The 17,343-nt window shown below is 39.6% G+C and overlaps 1 protein-coding gene across 1 annotated transcript in view; it reads left to right on the top strand.

Annotated features, from left to right (window-relative positions):
* Positions 1-433: 433 nt before the first annotated feature.
* Positions 434-17,343, top strand: part of COL1A2 (collagen type I alpha 2 chain) — a 36,029-nt gene continuing 19,119 nt past the window's right edge. The window contains exons 1-23 of the mRNA XM_072784129.1: positions 434-854; positions 3,370-3,380; positions 3,964-3,978; positions 4,620-4,655; positions 5,806-5,898; positions 7,178-7,231; positions 10,148-10,192; positions 10,297-10,350; positions 10,443-10,496; positions 10,811-10,864; positions 11,281-11,334; positions 11,828-11,881; positions 13,447-13,491; positions 13,784-13,837; positions 13,933-13,977; positions 14,344-14,397; positions 15,108-15,206; positions 15,341-15,385; positions 15,492-15,590; positions 15,998-16,051; positions 16,214-16,321; positions 16,691-16,744; positions 16,850-16,948. Coding sequence (XP_072640230.1) covers positions 785-854; positions 3,370-3,380; positions 3,964-3,978; positions 4,620-4,655; positions 5,806-5,898; positions 7,178-7,231; positions 10,148-10,192; positions 10,297-10,350; positions 10,443-10,496; positions 10,811-10,864; positions 11,281-11,334; positions 11,828-11,881; positions 13,447-13,491; positions 13,784-13,837; positions 13,933-13,977; positions 14,344-14,397; positions 15,108-15,206; positions 15,341-15,385; positions 15,492-15,590; positions 15,998-16,051; positions 16,214-16,321; positions 16,691-16,744; positions 16,850-16,948 — 1,350 coding nt within the window. The 5' untranslated portion in view covers positions 434-784. The remainder of the gene's footprint in view (positions 855-3,369; positions 3,381-3,963; positions 3,979-4,619; positions 4,656-5,805; positions 5,899-7,177; positions 7,232-10,147; positions 10,193-10,296; positions 10,351-10,442; positions 10,497-10,810; positions 10,865-11,280; positions 11,335-11,827; positions 11,882-13,446; positions 13,492-13,783; positions 13,838-13,932; positions 13,978-14,343; positions 14,398-15,107; positions 15,207-15,340; positions 15,386-15,491; positions 15,591-15,997; positions 16,052-16,213; positions 16,322-16,690; positions 16,745-16,849; positions 16,949-17,343) is intronic.

Raw genomic sequence — 17,343 nt, 5'->3', positions numbered from 1 at the left:
GAGAGCGTTACTGCTGAAAAAGTGGGCGCACACACGCCCTAAAGCTGGAGAAAAGCTGGGCGCGGGCGGGGGCGGGGGCAGGGGAGGGGGAGGGCGGCCTCCGGCTGCGCCACGCTGTCGAGCCCCCGCTCCCTCCTCCCCGCTTCCTCTGCGCCCCGGCGCCCTGCCCCCGGCGGGTGGCCCGCAGGGCACAAGGTGAGGCCGGGCTGGACAGCTCCCGCTTTGATCTCCGGGCTCCGGTCCCCTCCGCCGCTGCCCGGCTGCCCCGGGATCTGCACAGGCTGCCCACGTCGGTGTCTGCAGAGCGCTCCGACGTGTCCAAAAGTGTTTCCAAACTTGGAAAGGGCGGGGAAGGGCGGGGGGATGGGGAGGGCGGAGGTATGCAGACTGCGAGTCAGACTTTCCCCTTGAAAGCCTCAAAAGTGTCCACGTCCTCAAAAAGAATGGAACCAATTTAAGAAGCCAGCCCCGTGGCCACGTCCCTCCCCCCTTCGCTCCCTCCTCTGCGCCCCCGCAGTCTCCTCCCAGCTGTGGCTGCCCGGGCCCCCAGCCCCAGCCTTACGATTGGTGGAGGCGCTTTTGGAGGCACCCTCGGGCCAGGGAAACTTTGGCCGTATAAATAGGGCAGATCCGGGCTTTATTATTTTAGCACCAAGGCGGCAGGAGGGTTCAGCTAAGTTGGAGGTACTGGCCACGACTGCATGCCTGCGCCCGCCAGGTGATACCTCCGCCGGTGACCCAGGGGCTCTGCGACACAAGGAGTCTGCATGTCTAAGTGGTAGACATGCTCAGCTTTGTGGATACGCGGACTTTGTTGCTGCTTGCAGTAACTTCGTGCCTAGCAACATGCCAATGTAAGTGCCTTCGGCTTGTTTGGGGCAGACGGGGGAGAAAGGTTAGATGGGTGGGCACCCTGGTCTGAAAAAAAGGAAACCTAAAGTAAACCCTACGGGCAGCTTGGAGGGAAGGCTCCCTGGCATGTAGAGAAACGCAGGCATGGCTGAGAAACGTGGAAATTATTTGAGAAATGAAAACATAAAAGGCTCAACCCTCGCCAAAAGTCAGGGAACTTTTCTCTCACTCAAGTGAGTCTTAATTTGATCTGGAACCTCTGATTAGGGAAGCTCAAAGAGAGCAGAACGTCTTTTTCCTAAGGATGAGGTATTAGCAACTAGCAGGCCCTTGACTGCACTGATGCCCACCTTGTAAAACTCGAGGCCTGCTTTAGAAAGCCCTTGAATTTAGAAATGAAGAACTCACCCCCTGAGGGCTTTTCTCTTCTAGGCGGTTTAAGGCTCGCCTGGAGGACGATGATGACTCTGAGGCGCCCTCTGGAGGGAGGACAATGAAAGCACAGGGGACCAGGCCTTACGCTAATGGAATCCCCATGAGAGACTCTACAGGTTTACACAGAGGTGACCTGCACTTCTGATTGAAGGCATTCCCTCCCAGTGTCCAGGACACACTGGGAGGGAAAATGATGTTACTTGGAATGGATACATTCTGAAGAGTAGAATTAGCTTCTTAATTTATCTGGCCCTGGAAATGGAAACATTCTTTAATTAATATCTCTTCTGCCTTCTGTTGAGCCTGAGAGTCACCTCTTTATCATGTGCTCAATGACAATCAGACATTCTCAACACAGCAAGTTGGAAAATATCAACACGGATCTGAAGCTCAAGAGACCGGGGTTTTCCAATGACTTTGCCACTAATTTACCACGTGACCTGGGGCAAGTCCAACTGAGCCTTTTCTAAAATGCGGAATGCGGATTAGATGGACTCCGAGGCCACTTCCAGCCATAGGTTTTATGACTAGGCCTGTCAAGATAGAATGAAGAAAATCAGTCAGTTTTTGAAAATGGCTGCCTAATTACCAAAGATATCAACTTGATAGGGGATGAGGGGTGTCTGGCCACACCCAACACTCCAAAAAGTTTGCTCCGCCCACATGCCACGGTGTCTACCATTGCATCATTGTTGATGCATTTGTGTGTGTGTGTTTTCTCCCTTTGTCCACTTTTAGTATGCACACTGTGGATATTAAGGAATAATTGTATAGAGCAAATTCACATCCCCAATTTTGTTTTTTATGAGATCTGGGGATAGGGGGAAAAATTGGTTCCTAAAGGAAAGATGAAAACAGACCTAGGGAAGTCTGAAGATACAAAAGGCAACTCACCTTCTGACCAACAGCCAACTGCAATCTGGAATAAAACTTACTAAACACACATTTCTTCAAAATGGCTCAGTCTGAGTAATTAAAAGGCAAATTTCCAAAATCATAAGGACTTCCGTTAATCAAGTCTGGGCATAATTATTCTTCCTACTGATGGACACAATGAAGTAAACATATCATTTTCCTAATTTAAAAGTAATTCTCAAAAATTGCCCTTAAATATCAGTGCTGGATGTGGTCCACCCTCCTGAATTGTGACTATTGCAACAGATGTTCTCACTCCAAATGACACACTTCTTGGCCACCTAATTAAAGCAATTTTTAGGGGTGATTCATCTTGTTGCCAGCTTGGCCACCCTTATATCCTGTGTTAACCTATAATTTTTATACCGTAGGAGAGGAATTCAGTCTTTAAGGACTTAAAGCAATTATGGCAAAGGGGGGGATATTACTTGAGTGTGCTTTTCCCATTAATTCTCAACATCTTTAATCCACAGTTTTTCCATTTATACTGGGCAATTCCTTCTCAGGGACAAAAGTGATACATATTGGTAGAATGACCTTACCTAATTTAAGTGAACCAATTTAAAGCAAAATTTCAGATGTCCAAATGGCCCCATTTTCATAGTAACTAATTTGCAAATCAGACCTTTTGAAAAAGGACATTAAGAAAGGTATAAGCTAAAAAAAAAAAAAAAAAAGAAAGGTATAAACCGAATGAACAACTACATAACTTTTATTAAAAAAAAAGTCTAAGTAACATAGTTCCCTAAGTTTTCCCTTTTTGGATTTTTAAGTATCAAAAACTATCTGAACTATAAATTATTTCCTCATCAATGTACTGATCTTACTCACATTCAGCGATCCACCTATGCAGTTAACCAACTTAATTACTACGCATTAGAAATATCCTTCAGACACATTAATATTTTACAGTGTTTATAAAATAGTAAATAATTAACAATTTAATTCAAAATATATTTACATACTAATATTGCAAACAAATCACCCTGCTGATCCCTGCCATACTTTTGACCTGCATAATTTCCAAGTCATTAGAATATTCTTAATAAAAAATATACTTGATCCTTTAATTAGGTAAGCCAATTTTATAGACTATTTGTTAATCACTGCTATAGATCAGTGCAATGATACTAATAATTATTTCTCTCTTTTCTCTTTCCTTTACAGCTTTACAGGAGGTGAGTAAAATTATCTTCAGAATTTGTTTTTTTTATACTGGGATAGCTTTGGCCACACTAATGCCTTCTCTGGGGAAGAAAGAGGAGGCTACACTCGTGTTAAACAACCCGGATTCCCGAAAAAATCATCATGAGTTATGGTAGTCAAACTTTGCTGGCTGTCTAGAAAGTACCCACCCCAATTTCCAAAGTGGGCGGTGCTACTGGATAAGACCACCCTCACAAGAACACTCATAAGAAACAGAATGAATAATCCTGTGGAAGTTTGGGTTTTAAGCATCTGCTACTACAAAGCAGGAGACTTCACAGAACTAGAAAATCTTGTTACTCTCTTGGAATCATTTGCAAGAGTATTAGGAACAAATTCTTAGCTCATGAATTGAATTTGAGGCATAATTACAGATAAGTATACATTTTGGTTCTGAACCTATTTAATTTATTGGTAAAATTTTAAATTATACTTTGAAATACTGAAATAATAGGATGCACAACACCGTGTAGATATGTTTGTATACTACACAGAAATGGGAGCCATTTAAAAAGTATATAATTTTCTTCATAATTATTTCTTGTTCTTTTCTAGGCAACTGCAAGAAAGGTAAGAGTCCAATACTTTTCCATAATATCTGAAATGATCAGAAATAACTTCTAATTTAACTGAATTTATAGTAGACTACAGAAAGAAAATACTTTGTCAAGATTTTGCCCACATGGATATGCATTAGCTAAACCATAAAATAAAGTAGCTTTGATGTCTAAGAAAACCAAGCTTTATTATCTTCCAGCATTATCTCTAATTACACTTATATTATACAAACTGGTGATTTACATACTAAAGAAAAAAAGACTTGTTTTAATTCTGGAGATGGAATGAGTATTATGTTAATTATAGGTAGTAAATTAAAGTTTATTTTAAAGGGCTTTGGCTATATAAATATGCTGTTAACGACGTAACAAAATGGTAATTTTATCCACATAAATCATATTTCTAAAAATAGTTATAATATTGGCCTGATGACTGGTGACTGCAGCCTCTAGTCCTCCAGTTTAAAGACATTACATGTAATTATAATAAAACAATATACTTTTTTGTTGTTGTATTATGCCATTTTTGCAGCTACTATCTCATGATATTGTGTTTAGATCAGTCTTAGCGACTAATTATTATCAAGAATGCTTGCTCATTCACTGGTAATTGCTTAGATATTTATTACTGTGCTGTTTGTGTCTTCTTCATAGGGCCCAACTGGAGATAGAGGACCACGTGGAGAAAGGGTGTGTAATTTTTGAACTGTAAAAAGGTTTTGAACCATATTTAAACACTACATGTTAGAAACTACAGAAAACTGACAGTTTATGAGTTCTATGTATCCAGATATTTGCACCACTTTTTAAGCAGATAATGCCCTAAGGAAGAGGTGAATGAGTATTATTATATGTAATCAATAGTTTTTTACATCAAGATTATCTTATTAGAAAGCAAAGTTATTAAAAGCAGCCATATTCTTTGCATGGCCTTTCTTTGTTTTCAGCTGACCTGTCCAACTTACGCATAATGGAAATGTATCTGCCTACCGCCACAATCCTCTCTTTGCACATGTTGTTTTGTTTGCTCTTCAAGTAAGATCTCTTACATAGCCTGGGAATAGTAGCGAAACAGTAGTCAACAATGTTTCTTTCTAAATTCATAAATGTGCAAGTTAGGTTTACAGCTTATCCATGGTATTCTTAGATCTTCCTGCTATGCATATTTGGCATGTATAACTACATTATGTGACACTTTTGCCAATGTATAAATACCTATACCTTATATCTGTTGAGAAGTGCAGACTAAAATGTATTCCAATCAATCTATTAGAGGTAGCATCATGTCAGTAAATTACTTTAACAACATAAATAGCGTTAATGGTAGGAAATCTGCAGGATCTTCTACCTTGTGATAAAGTAACTTTATTAATTATCATACCAATTAATCTACCATTCATACATTATATACCAAAATAGCTGAAAAAGTTCATCAGTTTGAAACTGACAATCAAAATACATAGTACATCACTCACTGTGCACTGTTTTCCTTATGAAGTTTATAGAATTATAAATTGTAGCTATAATTTCCATCCTTTATTGGGATACTGGAGCTCCATTATGAATTAATATTCAAAGACTAAGGTATCCCTCTTTCAGAGGAACTCATCTGTCTTGTGTCTTCTTTGTATATCAGACACTAAACCCCCTTCTAAAAGAGACCCATGTCATAAGTGAAGTTCAATTAGTGATAAATAACGGCATATTAAATTTACTTACTTCTTGAACATTGAAAGGTCTGAACAACTGACCTTACCACATGTATCCTTAGGTCTCCTTTTTTATGTATAGGTTCCTATGGGATCTGTCTAACCATGATAATTCGCTTTTTACAAAACAGGGTCCACCAGGACCACCAGGCAGAGATGGTGACGATGGTATCCCAGGCCCTCCTGGTCCACCTGGTCCTCCTGGCCCCCCTGGTCTTGGCGGGGTAAGGTGTCCTAAGTATTGCTAACTTGTAGCTAACTTCAGTTTCTTCTACCTCTATTGGAGGAAGGATCATTGTGGAACTTATTTTCAGTAGTTAAGGTAGAGTCTGCTATTTGGATATTGGTACATTTTATTTCATTTCTTTGGTTTCTTCATTCAAGATTTTCCTTTGCCTGTTCTCTTTCTGAGCCCTTGTCAATTACAGGACTGGTCTCTGTGTTCACTGAAGGTAGCTGCAGCCCTCACAACTATTATTTAATTTGGGGATTTAATATCTTTCATCAGTAGGGTACAAATAAGAGGTGTTGCATTATTAAAGAGTTTGATTAGATTGAATTATAACTGAAATCCCTGATCTTCAGCAATTTCACAAACATCCCACTCTTTTTATTCTCCTTGGCTTGAAGTCTGCTGAACCAACATTCAAAGTAGTTTTAGGTTTAATTTGCTCGAAACTAATTTGAGAAAAGTACATTTCCCTTTTTCATTAATATCTTCTTTTAGCTTTATGTCTTTAACAATGGTATGAGTGCCAAATGGCCTCACTGCAGGAAGGAAAACATATTTGCTTAATTGGTTAGCACTATGAATCAGAAGCCTGATTCTAATACCCAACTGTATGCCAGTAAAATAAGACCTTTCTCCCCCAAAAGATCTTATTATGATTGCTTATCTACTGAGTGCATTAAAAAGCACCTTCTTTAATAGATCTACCACTATAAGAGAGATCTTTAACAGTAAAGTTATTACTGTGAACTATTTTTTAAAAGTTTAATCTTCCAAGGGGCATTTTAATTTAATTTTCCTCTAAACTTCAAAACTCTTTACATCCTTTTTGAAACTCCAGCAAGAAAAAGGTCTCCCAGTCACTTTTGCGTCGTTCTGAAGGAGCCAGGCAACAGGTGGAAATGCAAAGGTGACCTCTTGGTCTCTGCTTAATTTATCAGGGATCTCCAGGGACTTAAAGTATAGAAAGCTCCCCTTTCTCAGTGTAGAGGTAGAAGGTAGGGAGAGGGGAGCAGTGATTGGCAGGGCAGGAAAGAGTTTGAAAAATAAGGTAGAGAAGCTTCCCACTTCAAACCAGATGTGGACTAAATTTTAAACCTATATTTTCTCCTGACTTTTTAGGAACTTAGCTCAATATGGAATTATAAACTAAAAAATATATAAAAATATCTCTCCCTTTTAAACAACAACATAAAAATCTTTACAAGTAGGATGAGAAAGTGAACTACAGAACTAGTAATTTTAATATATATAATGTATTTTCTCCCCTCTAGAACTTTGCAGCCCAGTATGATGGAAAAGGAGTTGGCCTTGGCCCTGGACCAATGGTATGCTTATTTCTTTTTAATTATGACCAAAAAATGACTGAATAGATAATTTGTTTCTATGTTAAAAATTTCACTTTGCCATTTCCTTAGCTATCTAGGTTAACTAACTCAATACTTAGATCACATAAAAGCAGTAACTCCTTTTGTATTCAAATCTGTAATAATTTAAGCCTAGATCTAGGGGTTGAATTTTCTGTACAATCATGTTTCCAGTGTGTAAATAATCGCTGGACATAGTAACCATAATTTAAATATATCAATTGAATTCAAGAGTGATCACTCTGATTAATTTTTTTATACTCTTTAACACTGCTCACAATTTTAAGCTTAGAGACATGAAGCTATTAAGTCCCATAATCTTTCTGGAAAGAAGCAACAAGTTCTAGTCCAGCCTATTTTTTTTAAGATTGTATTTACTCACTCACTCACTTACTTACTTACTTACTTTATTTATTTATTTTGGAGATGGCGGGGAGAGGGAGAGGGACAAGCAGACTCTGCACTGAGCACAGAGCCCGAGTGGGGCTCCATCCCAGGACCTTGAGATCATGACCTGAGCTTAAACCAAGAATCAGGAGGCTTGAGACTGAGCCACTCAGGAGCCCCAGCCCATTTGTTCTATAGCTAGAGTTTTAGATTTAACAGGGCCATGGAGGTGGTTAATGGCAAAACATGGACTAACCTCCAGGCAGGATGTCTGATATTCAACGATACCCTGTGTCACATATCTAGCACTTGAATAAAACTTCAATTTATTCAACAAATATTTATCTGTACTTTGCATAGTATAGTGCAAACTATACAATGCATCAGGGATGTAGCACTGAATATGATAAAATCTCACCCTCCCTGAAAGAGTTAACAATACTGGAAATGTTTCCTTTAATACCTTTTGATAAAAATTCCCTTTTTAGTCTATTAATTATAAGTGCATACAGAAAAGAGTATAATTTAGCATCATATCACTCAGCACAAATAGTTAGCAATATATACCATAATTTGAGTAACATCTAGAAAAGTTCCCTAGATGATGATGATGATGATGATGATGGTCTATCTTTAAAAAGTGAGCCTTCCAACAAGCATTAGTGAGATGTGTTAGGGGAAAAAAAAGCACATGAGCATGCAAAATATACTAGCATGCATAAAAGGGAAAAATTGCTGGAACTAAAAATATTAAGTTGGTTAAACACTACAATTTAAAGTTAACATGGTCTCTCAAGTATAAATTTTACCTGGACAATGCATTCAGTTCTCTATCTTCAAAAGAAGATGTTCGGCTGGACCTAATGGTCCGCAATAAGCTAATACACTATAAGGGCAAGATAATATTTTCTGTAAATTAAAACTCTCACTTGAGAAGTAATGTGCCTTTAATTGATGATTTCCAATTTCCTGATTTTTCCTGGTAATTTAAAACATCCATATCTGAAATGAAGAAGTAGAGATTTTCTTTGGCTTTGTTTATATTGGATATTTGAAATTAGCCATTTCAGCTAATGCCGAACATTAGTCAGCTTTAAAGCAGTACCTATGCCTCAAGAAGAAGCTAAAGGGAAAAAAGTAAAATACTAATAAAATAGCCTACATAAGCCCAGAAAATTAATATGGATTTCAGATTCCCCTGACTTTGGAACATTCTCTGGGGGGCATAAAACAGTGTTTTACTTTTAAATATCAGTGAAATATAATTTAAGCTTGCACATCCACACACAGTCACAGACATATGTAATCAACAGATATGTGGCTCACAAATAAGAAAGATAGGCAGCAATAAAGTATTAAAATAATTTTCCATGTTGGAAAATCAATAACTATAAAACCCCACAGGGTTCTTCTCTGAATTAATGAGTAATCATCGTCCCTCTCACAGCCTCCACAAAATAAACTACACTTTATGTAAATGAAATTGTTGCAAATATGCGGAAAAATGAATGAATATAATTAAAAATTCATGGTGTCAAAGAAAATTATTTTTAATATATACCTAAAAAAATTATTTTGATTGAAAAGTGACAGTTTCTTTTAATGTGGAAGCAATTTCTAAAACCAAACAAATAATTCTTATAATTAAGATGATGTGCTTTTTAATAAAATCCATATTATTTCACTCTAGGCATTAATACATTGGGGCAGACTTGCCTGCAGAGTCCCCGTGGTTGATGTGTCATGAACAAATTACCCTAGACTTGCCAATGCAATATTTTCAGCTTGAAGGAACTGGCCCCTACAGGAGAGCTTGCACAGGCACTGATTACCACAAAGAGGAGTCAAGAATGTGGATTTAGCTCTCAAGCTAGCAACACTATCTCACTCCACTTGTATGTGACAGAATGGAGAACAAAAGAAAGAACAATCTGCTATTGTTGTGGGCCACATTTTCAGTAATGATATTAGAACCTTCCTGGAGGATGTTTTAATATTTTATTTTTCCTTCACCCCTAACTTTTGTCTAACATTTTCATGAGTCCCCAACGGCCTTAAAAGAGACTTAAATTAGGTTATTTAACAAACCTCCCTCTAATCATTAAGGACTTTTGATCCTTTTCAATTCATGCTTGTGGCGATAAAAATACCAATCTCTTAGCCAAATATAACATGGGGAGATGACCTGTGATCGAGGGCATCCAAATGGAAATGCTTCACCAACTGCATGAAAGGGACCTGTGGCCATCCATCCAATTGTGTTCTGCTGATTTGGGTTAGGAGAAAAGGTGAAAGCAAAGACAGAGAAAGAGTGGAGGAAATGTCAGTCCTTAAGAGCCTCCTGGGAGAAACAAAAACTAAGAAAAAAAAACAGGATAATTCTTATCCATCTATCACAAAATGTCTGTGGCACTGCTCTGCTAATCCTATCTAACTCAAACCAAAGCCATGATAACTCATCAGTGCTCACTATACTTGTCTTTTTTATAGGGTTTGATGGGACCTAGAGGTCCACCTGGTGCATCTGGCGCTCCTGTAAGTATTGGAAGCTTGTAATCTCTCTTATGTAAAAAAAAAAAAAAGAAAAAAAAAACAGAATTAAAGAAAGGTGTGGAGTATGACATACTGTTTTCTTTTAGGGCCCTCAAGGTTTCCAAGGACCTGCTGGTGAGCCTGGTGAACCTGGTCAAACTGTGAGTACATTTTTGCCCTTTATGGTAAATTTCTTCTTCAAGAAGTTTATTAATATAATCTTAATGAAATGACTGGTCTCCTATCTTCTTAGGGTCCAGCGGGTGCTCGTGGTCCACCTGGGCCTCCTGGCAAGGCTGGTGAGGATGTAAGTATTTACTTATAAGCATTTCCAAAATGCCATTTAAACACTCCTGCCTCAACAAGAATTTCTGGATTCAAATGAAGTATTCTGCCAAAAGCTGAATGTGCCTGACATAACTCTCCCCATATGGAAAATGTTATTTTAATGAAATTTCAATTTGTTTTGTATTTAAGGAAATTCGTTGTTAATTAAATATATATTTGGACCCATATCTTTATTGAATGCCTTTTTCCTATATTTTAAAAACCAAGATGTTCTGACTTCCAGCTGATGGCTTAGCAAGAAAAAGCTTACCCTATGATGCTTTCATGTTTTAGGGTCACCCTGGAAAACCTGGACGACCCGGTGAGAGAGGAGTTGTTGGACCACAGGTAAGCTTTCTATCCCAGTGGATCCAGTCCAGGTATCAGAGGCATCTTGCATGCAAGATGGTTGGTAAAACCGGGATGGGTCTAAATGACCACCTAGATGTTTGACCACCTGTACCCCTCAATGAAGGCATCTGACAAGTCAAGGAAGCTAGTAAGAATGCATACAGTTTTCATTAATGCAAGGGATGTCATCTTAATGACAGCAAGCACACTGTAAACTAAATCGTGTTTTGTACAAATGCCATAGTATCGGTTACTCAAATTAGAGCAAGTTAATTTGCTGCTCTGTGCTTTAAAATATCCTAGTCTTTGATTCCAAGCTCGAACTTCAGTGAGAAGAAATGAAAGGGAAGAAATCATTGTATTCTGATTTAGAAGGAAAACATCATTTGTCTTCTTCTGTGTTTCTTTTTAAGGGTGCTCGTGGTTTCCCTGGGACTCCTGGACTTCCTGGCTTCAAGGGCATTAGGGTGAGCACATTCTTTACCCAGAAGAGAGGAAATGTTGATTATTTTTAGGAAAAGCGTCAACTATATTTAAACTCCCGTGTGACACATACTTGCTTCCAAAATCCTGGAATTCGCCAGAGTGAAGAGAGAAAGTTCACATGGCTGAAAAGTCCAGTGGGGTGTGCTTTTCTTAGTATGTTCGTAGCTTTCAAGAATTGAGGATCCCTATGGAGAAAATTGTATAAAAGGCATATGACTTAAGAGGTACTTATAACCATCTGAAGATCGTAAAATTATTAAAGAGAGAAATGATGTAAGAGAGCACCTAGTTCTCGTTCCTTCCCTTTCAAATGCAGGGAGGTTTAGTGACTTAACTGGGGCAATGGAGCAAGTTTGCTGGGTGCCAGACCCTCCAGTGCACTGAAGCGGTGCATGCACGATTCACTCAGGAGGTTGGGATTTGACCAAGCACGATAATGGAATGGCATTTTAAGAATAAGAATTTGCATTTCAGGGACACAATGGTCTGGATGGATTGAAGGGACAGCCCGGTGCTCCAGGCGTGAAGGTAAATACTAAATCAGAAGTATTATCTTTAAAACAATTGACTGGTAATTCCCCATGATGGTCAGAAAGTGTATATTCTTAATGAAGACTACTCTTATTTCTAAGAGTATCTTATTTCCTCTTCAATATTTCAGAGCCTCCAATGGTGAGGATATGGAATTCTGTGACAAAAGGCCAATTATTAATACTGTTTATTTAATTCAATATCTATTAAACAGTTGAGATAAAAATAATGTCGATAGTTTCTTCCTTCATTTCCTATCCTACAATTTCAACCAATCTCTGCAGCCAAAATAAAAGTAAATAAACATATAATCAGATATTAGAATGCTATGTTATTTTAAACTGTAAATTCTCCTTTGCCACGCACTAATTAGATAGGTACATTCATGTCACAATACACTTTTCAACCTCTTTCCTGTGATTTATCTGTGCACACTCAAAAAAATTTTAATTAGGTAATTAAAGTCTCAGAAGTGTGTTATCTCTTGGCTAGGCTCTTCTCTGACAGCGTTTTCAACTATAAAATGTTCTCTCTCCTATTAAGGAGATAATGTGATATTAAAGTGAATACCAACGTAATTACAAATTAATGAGTAACGAATACTAGCGGGACCAGAAATGAACATGAATATGGAGAATCTGTTCTAACTTTCCAGCTGCCACACAAATGGATAAGGTCAAACTCATTCTCCCTAGAGCCTAATGTAATAGCTCAGACTACTAGTCCCAGCATCATAAAATGTTAGAGCCGAAAGGAGCTTTGGAGACCCCCTCATTTTGCAGATGAGGGAAACTGAGACTCAGAGAGAATGAGTGACTTGCCCAAAGTCCCACATCTAGCAGTTAGAGGAGCGCATAGGCTAGAATCCCTGACTTTCAAAGAACAGACTTGGTGTTTATTCCCCAAGAACATACTTCACATGGAATTCTAGAAATGAAGGGTTCCTAAAGGATCTCTCAAATCTATTTCTTCCAGATCTTGATCAGATTACTGAGAAGCAAAGTTCCTTTACATGTGCTATTTTATTTAATTACTGCCACCCCTCACCCGCCACCACCATGGTTTTTACTCAAGATAAGGATATAGCTTGGAAATAAATAAGACAGCTCTGAAAAATATTATGAAGCTTTAAATTTCCATGCATTTTAACAAAAATGAAAATACCAAGTGTTAAAAAATAAGTTTAAAGAGAGTAAATATGGTTCTATTGAAAGCAATTCATCCTCTGCCATCTCTTTCTATGATATCATTCCTAACATATAAGCCTCGTCGAAATGATATCCCAAATCGAAGGGGATATATTAGAGCTGGGGTACATAATCCTCAAGTGACCACATCTCCCTCGTACTGTGATTTTTGGTACTATCCATATAAAAACTCATATTTTAGAAATTTAAAAATTTATGTGATTGGCATAATTGAGAAACAGTCTATATGTGTAAGAAATATTATGAAATATAAATGGTCCAAATTAAAGTAATAGGATAAAAATGACCCAATCAGAAAAAAAAAATAATCAATACCTGTAATGAACAAAAACTCAATGCTTCTTTTCCATGTAGGGTGAACCTGGTGCCCCTGGTGAAAATGGAACGCCAGGTCAAACAGTAAGTATCGATTACTTGATTGTAAATCCAAACGTGTACACTCTTTGCAAGCTAGAACTTCTTTAATGTTTTTGCTAATTACCATCTCCCTCGGCATTGTATTCTTTGATATTTTTCTAATAACTTTCTGCATACTTAATTGAAATCCATTACCTTTTAGTTGGAATTAGAACAAGACCTATTTATTTCTAGTGGATTCTTGCACATGTTGGAAATTGGACAAAGCAAATGATGCCTGTGACATTTTTAAAATTAGCGTTCTGGATTTCATTGAAAATATTTCTGCTTCTAGGGAGCCCGTGGGCTTCCTGGTGAGAGAGGACGTGTCGGTGCCCCTGGTCCAGCTGTGAGTGCTTCCATTTTTGTCCCTTATCCTTTTAAAAATTCTAGTAACTACTACTTGACTTTCCTCTTGACTTTGTCTCCTTATTTTCTTCATAGGGTGCCCGTGGAAGTGATGGAAGTGTGGGTCCTGTGGGTCCTGCTGTAAGTTTTGACACCAAAGAATTTGGAAGAGGTTAAGAGTGTGGGATGGGAACTCTCTTCTTTATTAATTTATAAGACAACACCATTTTGGATACCTTACCAAATGTTCCATGAGGTCTCTCAAAGGCTCTGTTTATAAGTACTTGTATCCCTAGTGCTTTTCATTGATACATAACATAAAATCTACCTCGCCCTGGATATCTTGAACGTCTTCCCTTTGGTATTAATGACAACAGACCAGCTGTCAGTTTTCTCTTTGCCAATATCAGATAAGATTGGGCCACTCCAAGCCGCTTCAATCTTCAGGTCTTGTGTTGTTAATTTGCTGGGAGGAAATATCTTAACCACATTCTACTTTGATTTCAGGGTCCTATCGGGTCTGCTGGCCCTCCAGGCTTCCCAGGTGCTCCTGGCCCCAAGGTAAACACACTGCCCACCATTCTCACTTCTTATTGTGATGTGAAAGATAGGCACTGTGCTTGTAGATAGATAATTACAGAACAGGAAACTTAATTAGTCCCCCTTTCAAAATAGTTATAGAATGACCCGTTTTCTCACTCCAAGCTTGAAATAGAGCGAATCTCTGTACTTGAGCCCCTGAGCATAGAAACCAAAGCCAACAAGGACATTTGTTTTCTGGGACCCCTCTGGGATATACTCCCAAAGTAGTGAGGACTGGCTAGCTGAGAACCAGAGTCTCTGCCGCAGAGGGACAGAGACAGGTGACGATGCTAGCCAAGAGGGCAGAACGAGGCCAGGAAAGTAAGAACCCGAATCCAAATCTGTGGTGTGCCAAACCAGATGAGGGAAATAATTACAGTTCCGAACAAAGCTCATGAATCCTGGTGTCATCAAAATGGAGATAGGCTGGGATCCCTCGGTGGCTCAGCAGTTTAGCGCCTGCCTTTGGCCCAGGGCGCGATCCTGGAGACCCGGGATCGAATCCCACGTCGGGCTCCCGGTGCATGGAGCCTGCTTCTCCCTCTGCCTGTGTCTCTGCCTCTCTCTCTCTCTCTCTGTGACTATCATAAATAAATAAAAAAATCAAAAAAAAAAAGTTAAAAAAAAAAAATGGAGATAGGCTGCTTCATTATTTGCACACTAATGCCTCAGTGCCTTCCCTCCGTTAGGGTGAAATCGGACCTGTTGGTAACCCCGGTCCTGCTGGTCCCGCGGGTCCCCGTGGTGAAGTGGGTCTTCCAGGTGTTTCCGGCCCCGTTGGACCCCCTGTAAGTAGCCACTGTCATTAACCTCTTGGAGTGGAAGCAGGCAAAAAAAAAAAAAAAAAAATGAAGGTGTGGGTCAAAGAAGAACAGAAATACCCTTGCCAACAGAGAGCCTTCTCCTTTCTTTTTCCTCACAGGGTAACCCTGGAGCCAACGGCCTGACTGGTGCTAAGGGTGCTGCTGTGAGTATACAGCTCTCCTGTGCTGCTCGGCGTTCAAGGCACTCTCACAGGCCCCGCCTCCTCTGCCAGTCACCTCGTGACAGACCACGCTGCGTTTTCTTCACAGGGCCTGCCCGGTGTCGCTGGGGCTCCTGGCCTCCCTGGACCCCGTGGGATTCCTGGTCCTGTTGGCGCCGCTGGTGCTACTGGTGCCAGAGGACTTGTTGTAAGTGGTCATGGCTGCAGCTTTCATCTCCCTTCAATGCCAACTCTGCCATCATTTGTCACCATCTACACTTCCTTCTTGTGGTCTTATCATTCTTTTGGGGTTTTCCTTGGCATTTTTAGTTTGTATCTCTTCTACAAGAGCATGTACATGTATGTCTGTTCACACACATACCCCTCCTGCTATCCTAGAACATTACCCAAAGGTCAGTGAGGTACATTTCTATACCACTCTTGTCCCTCCAACTAAGCCAGTCCCCTGTAAGCTGTTTAAATATGAACCTGGGCACATTTCTTACAGAACTTGAACTTTTCTTTATCTTGATCCATAACTATTCCAAGATGTTTGTCGTGAGAGGGTTGTGACAAATGTTTGTCATTTGACCACTGTTTTGTATCGAACCCTAGGGTGAGCCTGGGCCAGCTGGTTCCAAAGGAGAAAGTGGCAACAAGGGTGAGCCTGTAAGTAGTTCTCTAATCACAATTTTATGGATTTATTACCTTTTTAATCCAAAAAGTCATACTTCTACTTAAAAAAAAAAAGTGATTCCTTTTTCTCTGGCTGCATATGACATGAAAATGATGTTTCCTGTTCGCTCCTCTTTTGCCTTTTTCATTAAACAGGGCTCTGCTGGTGCCCAAGGTCCTCCTGGTCCCAGTGGTGAAGAAGGAAAGAGAGGCCCCAATGGTGAAGCTGGATCTGCTGGGCCCTCTGGACCTCCTGGGCTGAGAGTAGGTTCCAAATGCTCTTGACACCCAGACACACCAGAGGGGTCTGATGACACTCTTTCATTGGGAATTGGTCAGAATTACTGAAAACGTTTTCTAGACGAAGGGAGCATCTGCTTTCCATCTGCCTTATTAAATCAGTGACTCTCAATTTGGTCTGGAAATAATGTTGACCTATTTTTGTAGAATGCCTCCTCCACACATTCCTTTGGGGTTTGGGTGAAGTTTTCTTTTCTGGCTTGGTTTTTTATTTGTATCTCTCCCTTAAGGGTATCAAGATTCTTTGCATGCAAGCCATGTTTCAATAAATGCTGCCCTATTGGATCTAAGGGTTTTTTCCCAATTCTTTCTGTTTCACGCACTTTCTTACAGGGAAGTCCTGGTTCTCGTGGTCTTCCTGGAGCTGATGGCCGAGCTGGTGTCATGGTAAGCTTTCCATTATTCATTCCCGGGGAAGGAAGGAATTTGACACTTCTTTTTGTGGGTGTGTCGTTCGCTTCAGCGCCTTCCGCTCTCCCTTCTGTTTACTAGGGTCCTCCCGGCCCTCGGGGTGCCACCGGCCCTGCTGGTGTCCGCGGTCCCAATGGAGATTCTGGTCGCCCTGGAGAGCCTGGCCTCATGGGACCCCGAGTAAGTTTCTGATTGATTCTGAGCAAGTCACACCTGGCACCATTTCCTGTTTTGAAGGGATGATTAATATCTGAAGACAATAGAAAAATCATCCAAAGTAAATCTGTTAGGAGATTTGCTGATGATTGCCTTTTTAATTTAACTTTATCAAAGCCCAGAGATATTTTTACAAATTTGGTTAGTTCATAAATTTCTTATTTATTTCTTGATCCAATGGCTGTGAGGTTTTTGGAAAAATAGATTTATTTTAATATATCCAAATTAGGTGGGTTCTCCTATCAGCATGAATCTTTTATCTCAATTTGTGAGTTTTATATAAGGTGTCCATGAAACGTATTAGGACTATACATTATCAGTGTATTAGATTCATAAGTGAAATCATTTTTCTAGCAATC

Source organism: Canis lupus, chromosome 18 (assembly GCF_048164855.1).
Source record: "Canis lupus baileyi chromosome 18, mCanLup2.hap1, whole genome shotgun sequence".
Lineage (NCBI taxonomy): Eukaryota > Metazoa > Chordata > Mammalia > Carnivora > Canidae > Canis > Canis lupus.
Note: the sequence above shows the minus strand (reverse complement) of the source record. Positions and strands in the feature narration are given on the sequence as shown.